This window comes from Lygodium microphyllum, chromosome 8 (assembly GCF_053477565.2).
Source record: "Lygodium microphyllum isolate KBCC chromosome 8, Lygodium_microphyllum_v1.1.10, whole genome shotgun sequence".
Taxonomy (NCBI): Eukaryota; Viridiplantae; Streptophyta; class Polypodiopsida; order Schizaeales; family Lygodiaceae; genus Lygodium; species Lygodium microphyllum.
This window is the reverse complement of record NC_141142.1, coordinates 77,217,722-77,239,195: the sequence shown is the minus strand read 5'-3', so window position 1 is coordinate 77,239,195 and position 21,474 is coordinate 77,217,722. Positions and strand designations below refer to the sequence as shown.

The 21,474-nt window shown below is 45.8% G+C and overlaps 1 protein-coding gene across 1 annotated transcript; it reads right to left on the bottom strand.

Moving 5' to 3' along the window:
- Positions 1–814: 814 nt before the first annotated feature.
- LOC148032478 (uncharacterized) lies at positions 815–3,282 on the bottom strand. Its single transcript, XM_087684102.1, has one exon. The coding sequence runs from the start codon at positions 3,185–3,187 to the stop codon at positions 2,042–2,044; it is 1,146 nt and encodes a 381-aa protein (XP_087540228.1). The 5' UTR covers positions 3,188–3,282; the 3' UTR covers positions 815–2,041.
- Between the last annotated feature and the right edge of the window lie 18,192 nt (positions 3,283–21,474).

Below are 21,474 nucleotides of genomic sequence, written 5' to 3'. Positions count from 1 at the left end.
AGTATATAACAACTATATACTAATTGCCCAACATGACTTAAAATTATGTATCGATGCAAGTAGGGAACATTAAATTTTCTCAATGTTACAAGCACTTAAGATTGTAATGACACAAAATGACTTACATGTGTTGCAAAATATTTTTAACAAGAATCAATAGATAAAAACATTCTTGTACCTATAAAAGGAAATCTAAATAATCAAAAGTTAGCTACTTGCAAAAGTTGCTATAGAATTAAGCTTTAGCTTGCCACAACATAACCTCCTTTAAGTGCAACCTTTCACCTTACATAATCATTTTCAATATGATTACTGTGTGGCATTAATATACTCCATGACTTATCAATTTAGTTCAATCTAAGAGATAAATTAACTATGAAGTTAGTTAGTGTTGTCCTCTTGTTGTTATCAATACGAGGACATAAATATATACCCAAAATCTAAGCATGTAGTTTTGTGCAAAAACACTAATCCTTTGATATACAACTAATGGCTGCTATAAAGTAAGCATAGGTGTCCATATCTAACCATACGGTAAACATATGATCAACCCAAACAATAGAACTTTATATTCTAAGTGTCTATATTTATGCACCATAATATTATCTATGCACCACTTTTCTATTCAATTTGTGAATAATCCCTTTGTATGGCACCTGTTTATATTTAAAAAATCCATTCTTCTAAATCCACATGGTATACTTACATCTTTATGACACACCATACACATTCCACCCTCCCCCCATCCCCCCTTGACTCCCTTTGAGCACCCCCAAAAGCTTATAGTCAAGAAGCTTTAATTAAGATATGTAGTTAAACACATTGGATTGATAAGAGAGTTTGTTTTACAAATAAGTGGGAGATCATGTGGAACTCCAAAGAAAATGGTATGGAATCTAAGGTGGTATTTAAATTGTAAGTCAAATAATTGATGTGCTTGTCCTATCATAAGCACAAGAATAGCTTATAGCTTATTGTATTGATTTTTTTCTTTTAGAAAGTGAACCTATGTGTCATTTTTTCTAAGTGTACCAAGGGTGAACAAACAAATGGGGCTCCTTGATGTGTAAGTACTTTGAAAGTGATTGCATGCAGTAGCCTTGAATGGTGATGTTAATACAAATATTAATATATCTCTCTTTTCTACATGTAGAAAAGAAATGGCTTGGTCATGCACCCATGGTTTTACGTTTGAAAACCAGAAGTCTTTTCCACCAAAATTTACCTTGATATGTTGATTAGTTATCCACTAAACATAAGTTATTGTTAATCTCATTCTTGTGTCACACAATTCGTAGATGATGCTGGTGTAAGCTCTTGTAGGACTTAGTCCTCAAGTCCTTGAGTAGAAACTTTGGAGGTTTATTAAGCACTCAATTATAAATGAGTGCTTAGAGATGGGGGGACTTGGTCAACTTTTCTTAGTACTGCAAGAAGGTGTATGCTTCTCATATAGTTGATGTGTATTATTAAGTAGAGAGCAATGGAACTATTTGAAGTAACAGTCGGTTAAAGGTTAGTGAATTAGTAGGACAACTAGGAAGGGTTTTGTGGCTTTATGGTCTTTGGATGTTGGTTTTTCCATATTAATCACCTTCTTTGCGTTTAGAGGTGGTTGGATTAAACGGGCATGGTTTACCCTAGATTTTATGTCTTACTTGCAAGAAGCTAGTGAAGTTAGGAGGGAAAGGTTGCTTCATTGTTTTATTCCTCTCCGGAAGGAAGCGAGATCTAGGATCTCTCGGGATCGTTCTTTGGGTGATGACCCAAATAACAGCCAATATGGCTCACTTTAAAGAAAAAAGAGGAGGTTGTGATGCTTGCAAGCAACTAAAGACTAAAAGATTTAAAGCGGCCTATAAGAGTTGGCTAAGTTCTTACTGACTCTTTGCCTTGCAAGGGACCCAGCTTTCCGCGTGGGGCGATGCGAGTCCTTCCCATTAACACAACTTTCGTATAACGGGCTTGGCGCAGCTGTGAACGAGCGCGAGCACGCGAAACTAATCTAGAGAAACAGTCGGGCAGTCGAATTTTAGCTGTTCTAGGCTAACCCAACGGGCCAGATGTCGACTTGTTGGGGAAACCAGGTTCCGCAGGTGCTGGGACTTCCTGTACGGTTGATGTTGGTGCGGCCAAGGAAGTCAGCGACGTACTTCTCGCAGGCGGCGGAGCTGGAGAGGTTGGTTGTATGGAGGAACGTTGAGTCGCTGGGGTCTCCGCCGTAGACGATGGGCCTCTCGTCGAAGGAGGTGCCGGGACCGAACGACAGCACGAACGCCCGCTCGACCCCCATGTACCACCCGCCGGAGTCCACGACGTAATAGTTGCCCTTCTGGTCCACCCTCACGACGAAGAAGTGCCTGTCGTAGCCCAGCACGTAAGCCGCGGCCCCCCCATGTCGCGGCCCCCCCACGACATGCCTCTGCCACACCTGGTGGAATCGACACTCCTCTGGCGGCGGCGACTCCCCGTCCACCGTCAGGCACCCGCTGTGGGAGCTCGCCAGAGCCACACCCGGCACGTATTCCTGCAGCTGCCAGATTTCCGACAGGCTCCGCCGCACCGCCCGCGCAAGCCACTGGTCGGCCTCCGCCTCCAGTGCCGCGTCCACAAGGATGTTCTCCAGGTTCTCCTCCGACGGCGCCGGGTGCTCCGGGTGTAGCACCGCCCACTTCGCCACCTTCAGTGCGGCCAGGGCGCACACGTTGGACGTGTTCAGCCGCTCGTGCGTCTGGTCGAACTCGGCGAAGAGCGCATCGACGGTCATGCGCATGGTGTCGCCCTCTGTGCTGGCCCTGTAGCGCACCCAGGAATACGGCCGGGTGCGCAGGCTGCTGTCCGGCAGGTTGTGGTGGTCATACACGACGCCGCCGCGCTGCTCCAGCTGCGGGGAGAAGGGCCCCTGCTCCACCGGCGGCGAATGATGCCGGGCCTCCTGCAAGGCGTGGCGCCCCCGTATTGACTCCTCTACAGCTCCTTCATGCGCCTCCTTATCTGGCGCATCGACGTCGGTGCTCTTGCGCTTCTCCCGCGCACCATCCCTGCTTCTAGGACTGCGCTCTTTGCGTTTCCTCCTGTTACCAGCTGACGCCTTATGATGCTCCTCTACAGATTCCGACACGCTCTCTTTTATCTCGTCCTTTGCTGAGGAATTGCCTCCCTCTTTCTCCCTTCCCCTTCGCCCCATGCGGCTGTTTTCTCGCTGCCTGCAACACACACCTTGCCGTCAGCTCATGCATGCATGCGCCCCCTGACTCACACTGCCTCGTCTCCTCCTCAATCGTCCAACAGGCACGCCCCAATCATCCACACCGTTTCGTCCGTCCGAACGAGGGCTCTTGCATACTGTGCGGACGTCCACAAACACGTGTCATACCGTCGTGGCTTGCAAAAAGGCAGAGAAATTTACATCACTTTGTGTGACAATGCAAGCTTGAATGTTTCTAATCTCCACTTTGTCCATAGATGCAAGGTTATAAGAGTATCAAGTAAGCCAGCTTGAATGTTTCCAATCTCCACTTTGTCCATAGGTGCAAGGTTATAAGAGTACCAAGCAAAGGGAACACTCAGAGCTTCTGACTTATCCTTGCTTTCTTGCACGCCTCCCCCCCCCCCCCACCCTGTGACAAACCTGCACTTGTTACGCACTCAACACGGCACAGAAAGGTAACACGATATGAGCTCAAGGTATACTCTTGTATTATTCAATCCAAAAGCGGGACAACATAGACACATCCCAGGACTACACCCTCGTGACGCCGCACATAAGAGGGTTCACCACTGGGCATAGGGAATCACACGTAGAGTGGAAACAAGGCAGAGTGTAAGGGCTTTGTAGCTATACCATGCCGTGAGTGTAAGGGCTTTGTAGCTATACCATGCCGTTGCTACCGATTGCACCTATATAGGGAGTAGTAGTGACTCAAAGCCCTGCCTTGTTTCCACTCTACGTGTGATTCCCTATGCCCAGTGGTGAACCCTCTTATGTGCGGCGTCACAAGGGTGTAGTCCTAGGATGTGTCTATGTTGTCCCGCTTTTGGATTGAATAATACAAGAGTATACCTTGAGCTCATATCGTGTTACCTTTCTGTTGTTTGGGTTTCTTGCCATTTTCTTCTTCTTCAATTGGTCTAATCATACACAAATAGACCATATCTCCTTGCTTGACTGACTTCTCGACTTGCTTTGCACTGTATATCATGATACGTAGCCTGATGACGGTCCCTTGGACCGGTGCTTTTTGGGTTTGGCCCTTTGGTTGGTTTGTTGTTGGTTTTGTTGTTTGGCATGATACTCCTGGCTTATTCTCCTTCATTTGTACCTTGATTGGGGTCCTACCAGGTAGCTGCATTCTTTCACATGGTACTCTTACACCTTCTCCTTGCATATCTAGCATCATTTCATTCACACCCTTACCAAACATTGCAATGACATACTTGTCATAGAATTCCAAGCCTAGTATCACTTCAAAATCATCCATGGGGATTACTAAGAAGTTGAGTTTCGCTTTCCACTTGTCGGCTTTCACTTGGACTGCAAAGACTTGTTTCACTTCCTTGGCTTCTCCTTGTGCGAATGTTACTGTTAATCCTTCTGGGGCTTTTGATAGCTTCAATCCATGTTTTGTTGCACACTGTGGTGTCATGAAGTTGTGAGTTGCTCATGTGTCCACCATGATAGGTTGGTTTCCATCGCCCATCCGGCCTTTGATGTATAGATGGTGGACTGCCGCTACCCTGGCTGCCATGCATTGGGGTCGGGCACTAACTGACCCTACCCTTGGGTGATCCATGCTCTCTTCACTCCCATTTGGAATTTCCTGGATCCGCGGTGGTAGCGGTTCTTCTCCTCCATATGCACAAGTTGCATTCACCCTTGATCCGCTCGATGAGGCTGTGTCTTCTATTGGGCACCTGTTTTGGTAGTGTGGACCCCCGCATTTGAAGCATCTGATGCCGGTGGACGGTCCTGGGGGTCTCCACCATGATGTCTTTGATCCTGCGGGCCCATATGACGTGCTAGGGGTTGGCCTGTAGTGATTGTTTCCCCATCTCCCTGCTGCTCCTCTTGGTACTAATGCGGTTTGGGATACGGCCGTGGTGTTAGTGGTGTTTTGACTCCTTGTATCTGTGAATGCCCCTCTAGGAGCATTGGGCCTCTAGTTCTAGGAGTTGTTGTTGTTGAAGGTATTGTTGAAGTTGTTGTTGAACTTGTTTTGATTCCCTTGTGCTGTTCTTCTGCCTTCCAGGTCCACCAATCGTTCAGCCATCCTCATGGCTTCTGGTAAGCTTGTTGGCTCCTGTCTCTCCACATCTCTTCTAGCCCATTCTTGCATCCCAAACAAAAATCCATGTAGCTTCGTGTCGGTGTCCATGTTTGGTAGCTGCAGCATGATTTGCCTATATTTGTTGACATACTCTTTCATCTTTCCCTGTGCTTGCTTGAGGTTCCTCCATTCATCTTTCACTTTGAATTTCTCCAGCTTTGGGATAAAGTAGTCCTTCAGTTCTTCCTGGAGCTCTTCCCATGAACAGATTGTGTGGCCCTGCTCTTGTTCTAACAGGTACCAACTGGCAGCGTCCTCCTCCAAGTAAATGGCTGCCACCTCCGCCTTCCTGTCTTCAGTAATTCTTGAATACTTTAAGTACCTATCCACCTCTGTGATCCATTTCTTCAGGACCAACCCATCTCTCTCTCCCTTGTACTTGGCGGGTTGGGGCATCTTGAATTTTCCGTAATTATATTCTGAACTACTGCTATCTTCCTCTTCTTTGCGATGGTGCTTCTTCTCCTTCTTCTTGTCTTTCTTTTTGCTTCCTAATTCTACTACTTTCTCCTTCTCCTTTCTTGTATCTTGCGCCCTCCTAGATGACTCCTCTCTACCCGTTCTATCCATCTCCTCTTACATTCGGTGTCTTTTCTCCTCTTCTTGTTGTTGATTCACCCATTCTCTATAGCCCTGCTCTACTTCTAGTTTTTTCCTCCTTTCTTCCTCTTCCTCTTTCATCTGCATGTTCCTCCATATTGATTCTAGCATGCCAGACATACCATCTAATTGTCTTTCTAGCCCGGCCACCTTCTCTTCTTGGGCCACTCTCCATTCTTGTCCCCTACTCTTCTTCCTCTCCTCCAGTGTCGGGAGGGTGATGTTCTCCCTTTCTTCCTCCATGTGGTTGGTGGTGGTGTCGATGTGGGGAAGCCGCGTTTCGCCTGTGGTGGTGTGGGTCGTGCCGCGGGGAAGCCGCGTCACGTCTTCAGAAGGTGGGATGTCGAGGTTGGGGCATCACGCCGGGGCGACACGACGTGGGGCGTCACGACGTGGAGCAACATGACGCGGGGCGTCGCGCTGTGGGTCGTTACGGCTTCGATCTCTTCGGGGCACTGGATCTTTCCTCCTGCTTCCGTGAGCACTCCTTCACTCCGAGCAAGAGTTGCTCTGATACCAAGTGTGATAAACCTGCACTCGTTACGCATTCAACACGGCACAGAAAGGTAACACGATATGAGCTCAAGGTATACTCTTGTATTATTCAATCCCAAAGCGGGACAACATAGACACATCCCAGGACTACACCCTCGTGACACCGCACATAAGAGGGTTCACCACTGGGCATAGGGAATCACACGTAGAGTGGAAACAAGGCAGGGCTTTGAGTCACTACTACTCCCTATATAGGTGCAATCGGTAGCAATGGCATGGTATAGCTACACAGCCCTTACTGTGATAAACCTGCACTCGTTACGCACTTAACACGGCACAGAAAGGTAACACGATATGAGCTCAAGGTATACTCTTGTATTATTCAATCCAAAAGCGGGACAACATAGACACATCCCAGGACTACACCCTCGTGATGCCGCACATAAGAGGGTTCACCACTGGGCATAGGGAATCACACGTAGAGTGGAAACAAGGCAGGGCTTTGAGTCACTACTACTCCCTATATAGGTGCAATCGGTAGCAACGGCATGGTATAGCTACAAAGCCCTTACACGCCCCCCCCCCCCTCCCCCCCCCCCCCCTACACACACACATCTCAAGTGCTCACAAAAAACTTTTTTCTCATCCAATAGAAAAAAGGAATAGGCTTAACCCTGGCCACTTTTGGAAGAAAAATAGTCGATTTTACAACTAAAATGGCAAAAAAAAAAAGGTTTTCATCAAGACGAACTTTAATTGCAAATGGTCTATTGAGAATCTTGCCTAGAAAAATACACTAAAGGACTTTGTAGCTATACCATGGCATTGTTACTAGAAACACCTACATAGAGAGTAGTAGTGACTCTGAGCCCTGCTTGGTTTTCACTCTACGTGTGATTCTCTATACCCAATGGTGAACCCTCTTATGTGTGGTGTCATGAGGGTGTAGTCCTGGGATGTGCCTATGTTGTATGTTTCTTTGATTGAATAATACAAGAGTATACCTTGCTCTCACATATTGTATTACCTTTCTATGCCATGTTGAGTGAGTGAATGAGTGCAGGTGCATCACACATTAGGAGAAATATGGACTCTCTTTTTTATCCCTTAAGGGGTTTCTCTCACCTCTCTCTCTCTAAAAAGAGATTCCAAAATAATATTAGAATAAGAGATCTTCTACAATCAAGCAAATATCGTATTTGTATTTTCAATAGATTTCACCTATTATTTTATTCTCAAACTGTAGGATGAGTTTACTTTTTCTCAAAATCCTCATAACTAAAAAAATACAACTCTATTTTTTGTAAAAACGGATCCAATCATTAATATACAACTCTTTAATGCCCTCATGACTTTTCAACATGAAAATATATTAGAATCATTCTCATTCTTGCTTCTTAAAAGGGCGAAAGTTAAAAAACAATATAAAATGACGTATACATCATATTTTAAGATTATTTTTTACCCAAAGACACCTTTTTGACTTGAGAGTTTCCTTCTAAATTTTTATTGTTTTTGAAAAAGTATATGCTCAATATTTCAGGGTATTTCTTCATTCTCTCTCAAAGCTCTAGTTTTGTCCAAAATTTTGTGTACTCTTCTCCTTCCCTCTATAATATGGTTTCTTGCATACGAATTCTTCTGAAGCAATACTCAATACTATCTACAACACTTTCTACCCTACTACAAGCAATCTCAGGAATGGTTTTGATAGCATTTGCTGAAATCAAATAATCTCTATCTACAACACTCTCTACCCTGCTACAAGCAATCTCCCTCCTTAGTAATGTGCTATAAGATATCTTCCTCTTCAATACTCTATACTGCAAGAAATCAAGTGATAATGGAGATATCTTTACTTTTTAAATCTCTATGATGTTATTATTCTTCATAATTGTTGTTTAATCCTTAAGTGTCAATTCATAAAGAGAGAGAGAGAGAGAGAGAGAGAGAGAGAGAGAGGGGAAGAGAGAGGACTGTGTGAGATGAACTAGGAAAATAAGTGATAGAGTGACAGAGAGAAAATTAGGGTAGAAGATAAGATGATGTTATTGTTCTCCACTAGCCAAGCTTCTGTATAAATGTGTTTACATATCTTTGATCAATTCTGAGAGAGAGAGAGAGAGAGAGAGAGAGAGAGAGAAAGAATATTTTAGATAGAATAGAAGATAAGATTTGATGCTGATTAGAGGTAGATTAAAAGCTAAGATTACAGGTAGATTAGAGGTTGATTAGGGTCTATCATGACTGAAATCAAGAGAAAGAGACAAGATCCAATTGGGTAAAAAATAACACAGATATAGTGAATCAAAGAGGTGTAATTGTGTGATTTGAGCCAATCCAGAATTAGTTACATGCTGTTAGATTGATGCTGACCTGCTGCTTCCAGATATTTAGACGTTCTTGCTATTGATCAAAAAATTAGCATCGACTCCTTAGCTTACTATTAATCAAAGGGGTGTAATTGTGTAATGTTAAAATTGGCATATATTTTTCTTTACAGGATGCAGGTGCAGGACGTACCAAGAGAAAGAGAGATATTCACTTTCAATTGGAGGATGAATATGCACCAATGTTCAAAAGAACTGCAGAAAGGGATGATGCAATAAGATATAGGATGCAACAAGAAAGAAATGCAGGAAAAAAAAATGTGGACATTTGAGTTGATGGGTGCATATATCTACCCGATCCAATCACTCAAAGACCACCACAATTTGAAGGGCTTACATCATTTGTAAAGTTTGTTTGTGAAGGCAATGAAGGATTGTATGGATACACATGCAGACTTGTCACACAAGGATTAGCAGGGGTTTATCAAGCCTTGACAAATATGCAAACAAGATTACAAGGGAATATGCAATCTTTGATGAAAAATGATAGATTATTGGCTGAGAAGGAAAGGGAGAACCAGAGCCTACAATAAGCAATGTCTGTCATTGAAGACGCTATGCAGGCTACACACATGCAAAATATGGAGTTACAGTCTAAAGTTATGGACTTGGAGAAGGAGAATCAAAATGTTTACTGCAGCACAGAGGATTGGAAAATGGAGCAGAGGTGCAGAAAAAATGGAAGAATGAGATAACCGAAAGGGCACAGGACAAAGGAAGGAAAAGACACCCCGAATGGAGGTTAGACCCTGAAAATTTGAATGACGACCTCTCCAGAAGGCCTCAGTTTCACCTTGAGAAACGAAAAGAGTAAAAGAGCACAATTAAATGTGAAGGCGCTCTCGAATCCTTGTAAAAGAATGCCGGGCTCACTCCTGTGCAAATTGTATGTATTAGTTGGGAATGGGATAAGTTAGAATGGCGGAAAATAGGAAAAGAGTGCCTAGGCTAATGGCCGGCCATGTAAAAAGTGGGGATGACCACCCAAAAAGTAGGGCATGTATATAAAGTTCAAAAGTGAATGAGAAGCTCATTCTTGTATGTGGCCAAAGCTTCTTCTTCTTCTTCTCTTGTTTCTTGCCTTCTTGCTTGTGCTTGAGTGAGGGAGTGAGTGTGTGAGAGTGAGGAATCGTGGAGAAGAAGCTCTCCATCTTCTCTCTTCATCTTCTCATCTTCTCTTCTCTTCTCTTCTCTCGGGCGGCTATGGACGATGGAGCTTGACAGAGGGGGCTTGAGCTTGCTTGAGCTTGCCACAAGGATCGTGGAGCTACCGGAGTCCAAGAGAGAGGAGAAAACTCGATCGAGCATCAAGGTAAACTGACTACACCCGTAAGGTAGGCATTGCACGTCGGCTATGTGAGAGGTAGCCATGGCCGCTCGGCTTGAAATGCTTGATCAATAAGTGGTCCGTAGGTCTCAGGGTAGAGCTCCATAGCTCCCCTTCATTTTGGTTCCATTGCTGGGACCGACATAATCGAGCCTTGAGTGCCACGCGCATCGAATCGAGCATAGAAGTAGGGTTTGTAGCCTAAACCGGTGCTCAAGATAGTTAGGAGATTTAAGAGGTTTTCATCCTTGGAGCAAGTAAGTATTTTGATTTGTTGTTGAATATTAGAGTAGAACCATCCATCTCCATCTTTGGTTTGGATTTTGGTTGCATTAGGTTAAGATTAGGATATGAAAAAGAAGCAAAACAGAAGGGTTCTACTGCTGTTGGAAATAGGAAAATAGGGGCACAGATTCAGACTTCTGGCTGGAAGAGTATGAGGGATTAATTTCTGAGGTTACAACAGGCTGCGATTGGCCTATAAGAGGTCCAAGGAGCCAGGAAACACCACATTTGACATTCTGCCTTCTGAGAAGAGAGAGAGCTTGAGAGCCATGGAGAGAGCAAGAGAGAGAGAGCTGCGAGGAGATCGCGAAGTGCTGATCGATTCGAGCGCTACATCGTTTCCAAGTGTGCCGCCAAAAGGATAATTTATGGGGAATAATGGCAATTTTTTTTAAATTATCCCTCTCTCCCCCAGCCGACTGTTGTGTTGGAGGAGAGGGGAATAGCAAGGTTGATTAAGCCCCTTGTTGGAGCTCCCAGGAGCCTGAAGGCTATGCAGGAAGCCGCGTGGGGGAGGGAAGATCCCCTCCCCTCACCTATTAAAGCCTTGTGGGGGGAAGTGAAAGGAGGCAAGGCCATCACGCCGCTGAGTGGAGCTGAGCGTACCGCTGCGTGAAGGAGAGTGGGTGGAGATCTGCCGTGCCGTGAGGGAGGAGCGCCGCCATCACCTTGCACCAGCTGCCGCTACCACCAACGAACCGCCATGTGCCGCCGTTGTGGGAGTACACTGGCTGCCGCCATACTCTTTCCTCCACATGGGTATACCACGTTTTCTTCTAGAAGCTTCTTGAAGCTTCTAAGGGGAGGAGCTAAGCCCCCCCTTCCTGTGGCTTTATTAAGCCTTCTTCTTGAAGGTTTTTATAACCTCTTTACCACCCCCCGGGATTTAATCCCCTCATAGGTGATTCTTACACCTTCGTGCCAGTTCCTTGCATTGTTTTGCACCTGTTTGGAAAGCAGGGATGATTCCATGGAGTAGGCGTTGACCTCGAAGCATCGCGCGCAACCCGCGGACCGTCGTCTGCACCGTCAGACAGTCCGTCCGACCCCCAGAATAGGACCACCCAATTTCCGGAGTCAAATCGTCTGACTCCGAAAATAGGACCACTTTTTCAATCTGACTCACAGAATCGGATCACTTTAAAAATCGGACCACCCCCGTCCGACTGCTATAATCGGACCCAGTGTCAAAATCGGACCACGTGTCCTAGTCCCAGATTTGGACCACTTGACCCATCGCAGTGGTCGGACCTCCCCTATCCGACTAGGGAAATCATACCATAGTAAAATTTGACCACCTTGTCCAAGTCTCAAATCAGACCAGCCCATCCGATTCCCAGGATCGGACCAATTCACCAGAACTTTAAATAGAAGGTTTTTAAACTTGCCCCACGGTCTTGGCCACCTTGTTCACATCTCTGATCCCCCAGGAAACCCAGTTTAGCCCTTAGAAGCCAGAGGCAAAACAGGATAACCGAGAATTTACCCCGAATAGCTAGACATTGAGCAGACCAAATTTAGAATTTGACTTGACTTTCGGCGACCAACCAACCAACCAACCCTAAAGCAAAATAGAGAACGCAGCAGGGACTTTCAGTAAAACCTTAGATCAGCCAGAACCTATGCTTAGAGCTATATCAAGCTACGAACGTGAGGGGAAGAGTGGAGTTTGCATTGAGCATTTCTTGCATCTGCACCTCACTTTTTGATTTCATCACCAAAGGTACACTACAAGAAAAGGAGAAGCATGTTTTCGCACTAAGCACTGGAAAGCACGAAGCACAACTTATGAATAAGATTGACAACTGCTTTCAATAACAAGGAACTCATCAGGAGACATAATAACATCAAGGAACCCACTACTAGGAGAAGATCCCAAAACATAGCGGGCTACCTGAGAGCCCCATCAGTAGGACCCTAAGAGGACACGACGATCCAGAAGGCGACAACATAGAGGATCGGACGCTGCTAGAGCTACTCAAGTTGATCAACGACCTTGTGGAGTTGGAAGTGGGAGCAATGTCAGGATCACGAGACAAACAAGGAGAGGACCGACTGGACTTGGGGGAATTCCCAGTCCTAGTGCAAGAGTTAGTCAATGAGTACGACTTGTTGACTAAGATGGTAGTTCAGGGCAGGCCAGTAGAGGAAGTGGTAGCAAACCTAGAAGAGGAAAGAAAGGCGATTAGAAAGGCACTAGAGAGCATAATTGCCTCTAACCACGAGCAAAAGGCTAGAAAACTCCAACAAGATGTAGACATGTACGAGGCCCAGCGTGTGTTAACCTTGGCTGGTGTAGCCAAAGCAGGACCAAATGTAGAGAGAGAGCGAGTAGCAGAGGTTGACTTATCATTGAGTGAACTTGTAGCCATGCAGCTCATGGACAATACGTTCGCTGAGCAAAGTGCAATAGCCTTAGCCACAGCATTACTCTCGGGATTAGGGGTCACGCAAGGGGCAAAGGGGAAATCTGGGATCCCTATTGTAGCAAAGCAGCTAGACAAGTATAAACCCAGCAATGATCCATACAGCTTTGTGGAGCAATTTGAATAAGTTTGTGAAGCAAATGGTCTCATGGACCTTGCACAATGCTCTCAAGCTTTCGGGCTGTGTTTAGGTGATAAGGGGAGAACTTGGTACACTAGTCTAGATGCAACTAAGCGCACGAACTTTGCCCTTCTTAAAGACCATTTTATTAAGAGATTCTCTGAGGTAGGGTACTCTGATAATCTCATCGTCTGGTTGATGAATGTCAGTTAGAGGGAAAAGGAAGACGTAAGAGACTACATTACTCATGTACGTGGTCTCTTCAAGAGGATCCCTGCCAATGAGTGACCTAACGAGAAGGCTGTGTCTACCGTGTTCATAAATGGAATTCGAAGTGAGGAGCTCTACAAGGCTTTGGCTAGTAACTCCACTCTGCACCGAGACATCTTAGCTAGAGTCTTTGAGGAGGCAATAAGGGTGGACGATCAGCTTAGGGAGCGAAGCATGAGGAACGCCAGTTGGGATAGTGCAAGTCAGAGAGCTCCAAAGTGGACACCAGCTTTAGGAGAGAGAGAGAGAGAGAACTCTAGCAATACGGGATAAGGGAAAAGGTGTTGACCAAGGCCAGGAGCTGGCTGAGGTAAGAATGGAGCTTGCACGATTGCAAGAACAGATGAGGAAGCCTGTGCGGTTGCATGTGTAGTGTATACACTGTGGTGGAAACCACCTCCCAGCCAAGTGCCAAGATCCTATATCTAGGTCGTGCTCGAACTACAATAGGTTTGGTCATGACGCATTGCATTACACATTGCCAAGGAGATTCCCATATGCGTAGCAATATAACCCTCCATACTTAGGCAACAGGCCACCTAACCTCTTTGGCAGGGGAGCCCAGCTGGCGCTTCCAGCACCAAATGACGCAAGACAGGCCTAGGCTAGAGATGAACCCAACAGGCATACCCAGACCATAAGGGCCCTATGTAATCCAACCACCGAGTGACGCTCCTGTTCACTATGTGGAAGAACCTACTGAAGAGGAAACCTATGTGAACCCATACATCTCCTATGATGAGGAAGGTAATCTTGTCCTGATGGACTATCGAATAGTGCCGGTAATGGCGCTAGGTAGGGAAAGAGGCAGAGGCTTTGGAGAGGACCAAGACAAGATCCAATCTCATGCTGGACTTGAGGTCATCCAGGCCATATTTCATCACGCTGCCTGGAAAGGGAACATGAAAACAAGGACAAAGCTGACCTTCGATGCACCGAGTGTGGAATCACACACCTATTTCTTGACTGTCCTAGATGAAAGCCATCAACTATTTCTGCCAATGTGCCCTTCGTACCCTTGGGGCTATTCGGTGTGGAGATCTTTGGCAGTGAGGATACACCCATCCCACTGCATGTCATGACGTGAGCATAGACAAAACAAACAGGCATCTCATTGCCTGGGCCAAGTAACCTGGATGCAGCCTCATTGGAAAAGAAAAACGGAGGAGAAGGAGACAGAGAACAGATGCAAAGATTACCCTTAAGACTAAGGAAGCCACAACTCTAGTGACAGAAAAGAGGGTCACTGATGCAAAGGCAGAGACCTCATCTCCTAAGACAGCAGAACTAGGGAGTGCCAAGGTAGGGGAATACCCCCACCCCAGACGGCAACTCGAGGCTATAGCTAAAGTCAAGGAGTGGGTCAAGGATGCCCAGGAACACCTTAAAGACGTAGAGCCCATACTGGAAGACCGAATGGAAGACCTCTCTAGTGTGAGTACACCTGTTTCACCATCACGACCTCAATCGAGGAACGTACCCACACCACGTGAAATGCCACAGAGGCAAGACCAAGAAGAAGCATGCTAGCAAGCTAACCACGACATATGGCCAAAGAGTGCTGACCAAGGAGGAAGGAAACCTCGCAACCTCCTCACCACTTTAGTAACCACTCCAATAACCGTGAGCCTAGGAGATTTGCTTCAGTAGCACCCTCCCTTATGGCAAGAATTAAGGCATTGGGTGAAGGGAAAAGGGGAGCATACTGCTGCTGACTTGCAAGAGTAGGATGCAATCACGCAAATTTCAAGCCTAACGCTACACTCAGCTCCAAGGTCACTGCACGTCAATGCTTTCTGGGAAGGCACTGAGATGCATGCAGTCTTACCTATTTTAGCCTTGGGGGATGCAACACGAAAAGGAATTGTAGACACAGGCGCCTGTGTCAGTGTCTTGGGCCACGTAGTTCTACAAGCCTGGGGAAACCCACCTGTGGAAACGGCTAGGTTCAATATTACGTTGGCCAATGGAATAAAGGTCAGACCATTCAGGGTCCTAAAGAACTGGCTAGTGAGGGTCGCATGAGTGCAGTTTTTCATGAACTTCATTGTCATGAAGGGAGTGGACTATAACATACTGCTAGGCCGACCCTAGATGAGAAATGCGCGAGTTATTAAAGATTGGGGAAACAATCTCATCATCTTGGGTCATAGAAAAGAAGTGGTGAGGGTTGAGATGGACACCTGGAAGACTACCCTAGCCGACCTCGATGCCATCTCAACCATGCTAAAAGGTGAGCTTAAGCAAGCAAACCCTATGGGTCATTGACCAAGTACATCCCTTGCCCTGAGGACGAGTGGGATTGGATGCATGTCCTCGCAACTCTTGACCTACCGTTCTCAGATGAAGAAGAGCTGTATATGCAAGCTGCTAAATCACCAAGCATGCCATCAAGGGAGCCCATCGTGCCACTCTACATGATGGCAGGAAGCTCACGTGATCCAGGGAAATCGGTCCCGTTCCATATCCCCACCAACAAGCTCGAGCTTCAAGAAATCATAGAATGCTTGACCGATAAACTAAAGGGCAACATGGCTGCTAATCTAAAACCCCTAAGTGATCTCTCGGCTAGGCCTGAGTGGAAATGGACCAAAATTCACAATCTTAGCCTGTTATACAATTGGGCTTTAGTCACACTAAGAAGAGGAGATTGGAGAGAAAAACCTGGGGGATGATGAGTAGTCAGAGGGGCAAGATTCTGATGATGAGGGATACTAGGACTGTCGCTCTATCGAGGACGAGAGTGAAGAAGAGTTAGACACAATAGAATATGACACTGAAGGGAGTGCAATCGAACAGATCAAGGCAGACTCTATGCCTAGAAGGGAAAGGGTAGGCTGGAATGAAAAAGGAGTCATGTGGATGGAGTGTGATAGATCTTGGTTGGAGCACATGGGATTACAAGCAGGTAGGGGTGGCGCATCCATTGGTAGTTCTAGTACTGAAGACGGATTCACCTACTGAATTACGACCCCCTGGAGAAACTCCTTCCTCAAGCGAGGGATGTGAGTTTAACTCGCAGTCTAAAGTCAGTACAGAGAGTGATCCCGAAGTACCCCAACCCTCTAAGGTCAAAAGCACCAAAGGGGACTTGCCAGTCCACCTAAGGTGCAGATGGCTAAGGGAGGAGGCCAGGAAGCAAACTAAGGACTCAGAAGCAGAGAGACAAAATAAGCCACAGGATCTCCCCAAATGCTTCACGAAGTTTAAGAAGGGTGATAGGGTGGTGATTTTGCTAGGAGCAAAGAGACAAGGGCAAGCCAGTGAGCCAATTGAGGGACCCGCCAAGGTCAAGGAAGTTGACTTGGGAGGGGAAGGCGAGAAGCCTCGACCTGCGTTCATCGCTGACGACTTGACCAAGGATGAGGAGGCTAGACTCGTTGCTCTCCTACGAGAGTATGTCGACATGTTTGCCTGGTCCTTGGAGGAACTTAAAGGAGTCGATCCTAGGGTTGTGACCCATAATATCCCAATGGTTCCAGACGTGGTGCCAACAAAGCAACGGCCTTGTTAATACCACTACGAAGAGGGACAACTACCCCTTACCGTATACTGAGCACATGTTGGAGAGGGTGGCAGGTAAAGAAGCCTACAACTTCCTAGATAGCTTCTCTGGCTATAATCAGGTGCAAGTGCACCCGGACGACAGGCACAAGACTACCTTTGCCACGGAGTGGGGTGTATTCGCCTACATCGTTATGCCCTTTGGGCTAATGAATGCGCCTAAACCTTCCAACGATTAATGTGCACCATCTTCAAGGATATGCTTAGACATGAGTTAGAGGTGTTCGTGGACGACTTATGCATACACTCTAGTTGGGCTGAACACTTAGAAAAGTTGAGAGCTGTCTTTGAACGGTGTCGGTTATACAACCTCTCGTTGAACCCCTTAAAGTGCTAGTTCTAGGTGAAGCATGAATGTATCCTAGGGCATGTAGTGTCAAGGAATGGCATTGCCACCGACTTCTCAAAAGTCAGGGTCATTGTCGACCTACTACCACCCATTAACTACAAGGGCGTTCAGTGTTTCTTAGGCCATATGGGATACTACCGACGCTTTGTACTGAATTATGCGTTGATTGCTAGACCATTGTACAAGCTACTGATCGTATTCGAGTGGACTGAGGAATGCCAACATGCATATGAACAATTGAAGAAGGCTCTCACCACTGCACCAATCTTACGAGCCCCAGACTGGAGTATAACATTCCATGTACACATAGATATCTCTAAGTTTGCTATTGGAGCTGTTCTATGCCAACCTGGTGAACATAACCTTGATTACCCCGTGAGTTTTGCCAACAGGCAGCTCACCGAAAAGGAGATGAACTATTTCACTACAGAAAGGGAAGGGTTAGCTATGGTGTTTGCTGTAAAGAAATTTAGGCATTATCTGTTGGCCACACCCTTCGTCTTTTTCGTTGACCATCAAGCCTTGCTTTATCTTGTGAACAAGTCGTGCGCTACAAGTCGCATAGCGAGATGGTTACTTCTCTTGTTGGAGTTTGATTTTTCTGTGGTTGTACATAAGGGAAAGCAGCACTACATGGCTGATCGCATGTCCCGCATACCCATAAGAGAAGCTACTGGACAAGGCATACCTGACGACCTACCAGACGCTCATCTCTTTGGCCTGTCTAGCGAATGACACTTGTTTAGTGTCCATTTGATGCCATATTGGGCCGATGATGTAGTTCAAGTGCTAGAGAATGGTCTGCCTAAGAGACCTATTGAGAAAGCCATGCTAAGGAGACTTATCTTAAAAATCCAACCATATCAGCTGATTGCTGGCCAACTCTATAGGTTAGGACAAGACAGTTTGTTGTGTAGATGTGTCTACAAGCATGAGATGCACAATGTACTGAGGAAGTGTATGGCAGGATAGCTGGAGGACACTTTAGTAGGGATACGACCACCCGTAAGGTGCTACAATACCAACTATGGTGGCCCACCCTATTTCGTGATGCTGCTAAGTTTGTCAAACACTGTGATGAGTGCCAAAGGACTAAGGTCCCCATGCGCAAGGATAAGATGGAACTGACCCCCGTAATAGCTCGACAACCCTTCGAAAAATGGGGCATTGACTTCATTGGACCTATCAGTCCGGCAACATAGTACTCCCAGGCACGCTACATCATTGTGGCAACAACTGATTACCTGACAAAGTGGGCGGAGGCAAGAGCCACTAGAAAGAACGATGCTAGAACCACTGCAAAGTTCCTATGGGAGTAGGTCTTTTCACAGTTTGGTTGTCCAATCGAACTAGTGAGTGATCAGGGCACGCACTTCATTAATGAAGTAATATCCCACCTCCTCTCAACCTTCCTAATCATTCATAGAAGGTCCTCGCCCTACTACCCTCAAGCAAATGGCCAAGCAGAGTTCACGAATAAAATCCTAGTCAACGTGCTTACTAAAATGGTATCCACATCATGAAGAGACTGGGATAATAAATTGATGGCGGCCTTGTGGGCCTATCGTACAGCTTATAAGATGGCTATAGGGCAGACGCCCTTTAGGCCAACTTATGGAACAGAGGCCATTCTACCCTTAGAGTTCTTTGTCCCTAGCTTAAGGATAGCAGCTCAGGAGCGTTGGGAGGGAAGAGAAGCTTGGACTAACTGCTTAGTGGAGTTAGAGAGTCTCACGAAGACTCGACTCTTAGCCACCCACGCTCTGATTTGTGAGAAGGCACGACGAAAGATGTGGCTTGACAAGCATGTCAAACAGCACAACTTTGATCAGGGGAACCTCGTTCTACTATACTTTATGAAAGGTCACAAACAGAAAATGAAATTTTGAGGACTGGGAGCTTTTCGGGTACGTGCAATTAGTAGAACGTGCAATGTTGAGTTGGAGATGCTCGAAGGTGAAGAAATGGGCTTCTTCAATGGCAGTCGCATGAAAAAGTACTATCCTCCTTCCCATCCGTTGCACGAGCCACCTATGCTTGAAGCCCCTGTCAATGTCTGCGTGGCCACAATTACCGAACTGACAGGATCAAGATGAAGAAGCAGTAGTACCCGCCTATCTACGAATCACGGTCACTACAGAACGGACGTATTCTTTTGATGCCCTAATCGACGAAGGTGCCGACTATAATATCTTGACGCATGACCATTGGACACGCATTGGTCAACCTAAATTACAGCCCACAAATGCTTAACTTAGCCCATTTGGAGGCAACACTTACTCACTCTTAGGAAAATCCAAAGTGGCTGTCTCCATCGAGTCTGAAAGTATCCCAATCTTCTTTTACGTGTTACCAACCACTAAAGGGGGCGGTAATGAGTCACTACTATGTCGCACTTTTAAAAAGTAGACGAACTACAATGTGGACTACAACCTAGATTGTCAAGATTGTGGGAGAGAAGGAAGGAGTCTCACTTGAAGCTTTCTTGCTTGCACAATGGGGGAATACACACAGAGGTGGAGGCTGAAAACTGTTTTCCTCTTCTTAGTTGTGTAAGCCAAAAAGAACTCTCATACAAAGAATAGAAGAACCCTATATATGGGTCTCAAACCAAACTCAACTAACTAAGGTGGCATACTAACTGAGCCACGAACTAGAGTCGATAAGGATAGCTATCATGTAGCTATTATTCATGGGCGGTGTACCAACCGCATCTGCAACTAACACGTCGGTGACATAAATGCACAACGGTCACCCTGGCGTATCACGAGTGGAGCTCGATATCTCAACACTCCCCCTCGAGCTCAATCCCAATTCCTGCACACCAAGCAGGTCTCTGAACTTGCGCAACTTCTCTGCGCCCAATGCCTTCGTGAATATGTCAGCTACCTGATCCTCTGTGCTGACATAAACTAGATCAATAAGACCTAGTAAAACTCTCTCTCGCACATAGTGATAATGCACCTCAATGTGCTTTGTTCTAGCATGATAGACTGGGTTATTTGCCAAGTGTATACTGCTCATGTTGTCACAATAAATGACAACTGGCCCATCTGTAGACTGATGCATATCATAAAGTAGCTTATGCAACCAAGCTACCTCACATGCAGCCATTGCTGCACCCCTGTACTCAGCCTCTGTGCTCGACAAGGCAACTGTAGGCTGTTTCTTGCTGCTCCAAGTGACTGCAGCACTCCCAAAAGAGAACACATATCCACTGGTAGATCGTCTATCAGAAATACTACCAACCCAATCAGCATCAGTGTATCCATGCAACTGTATCTGAACCCCAGTCTCATAAAATAGTCCATACTGCAATGTGGACTTCACATACCTGAGTATGCGTCTAGCCGCATCCAAATGTGGTTTCCTTGGAGCCTGCATAAACTGACTTACCAATCCAACAGCATAGCTCAAATCTGGCCTGGTAATAGTCATATAAATCAAACTTCCTACTATGCGTCTGTACATAGTAGGGTCTTCTAGAAGCTCACCTGCATCTGTGCTCAGCTTCACATTCTGCTCCAAAGGAACTAAAATAGGCTTACAGCCTGTCATCCCATATTTGGACAGCATGTCCAATCCATACTGCCTCTGCAAGAGCTGTATCCCACTTGGTGATCTAATCACCTCAATGCCCAAGAAATAACGCAGCTCTCCCAAATCCTTCATCTCAAACTTCTGCTTCAATAGCATTTTCACATGAAGGATATCTTCATCACTGTCACCTGTCATAATCAAATCATCAACATAAATGACAAGTAGCATAATACCTTTCTCTGTTTTCCTCACATAAAGTGAGAAATCTGCCTTGGAAATCTGAAAGCCAATAGTGACAAGATACTGTCCTATCTTGTCAGACCATGCTCTAGGTGCTTGCTTCAAGCCATACAAGGCTTTCTTCAACCTACAAACAAACTCAGGATGAACAGCATGCACATAACCTGGTGGCTGCTCCATATAGACCTCTTCTTGCAAATCACCATGCAAGAAGGCATTCTTTACATCCATCTGATGTAAAGACCATCCCTTTGATGCAGCCATAGCAATGACTGCTCTTACGGTTGCCATCCTTGCAATCGGACTGAATGTTTCTTCATAGTCAATGCCATATGTTTGTGCATACCCCTTGACTACTAATCTTGCCTTGTATCTGTTCACAGAACCATCTGCATTGTGCTTCACCTTATAAACCCACTTACAGTCAATTGCATTTTTACCTTTAGGCAAAGGTACCAATTCCCATGTAGCATTTGCTTCCAAGGCATCCATTTCTTCATCCATGGCTTTCTCCCATTTTTCTTTTCCCATGGCTTGCTC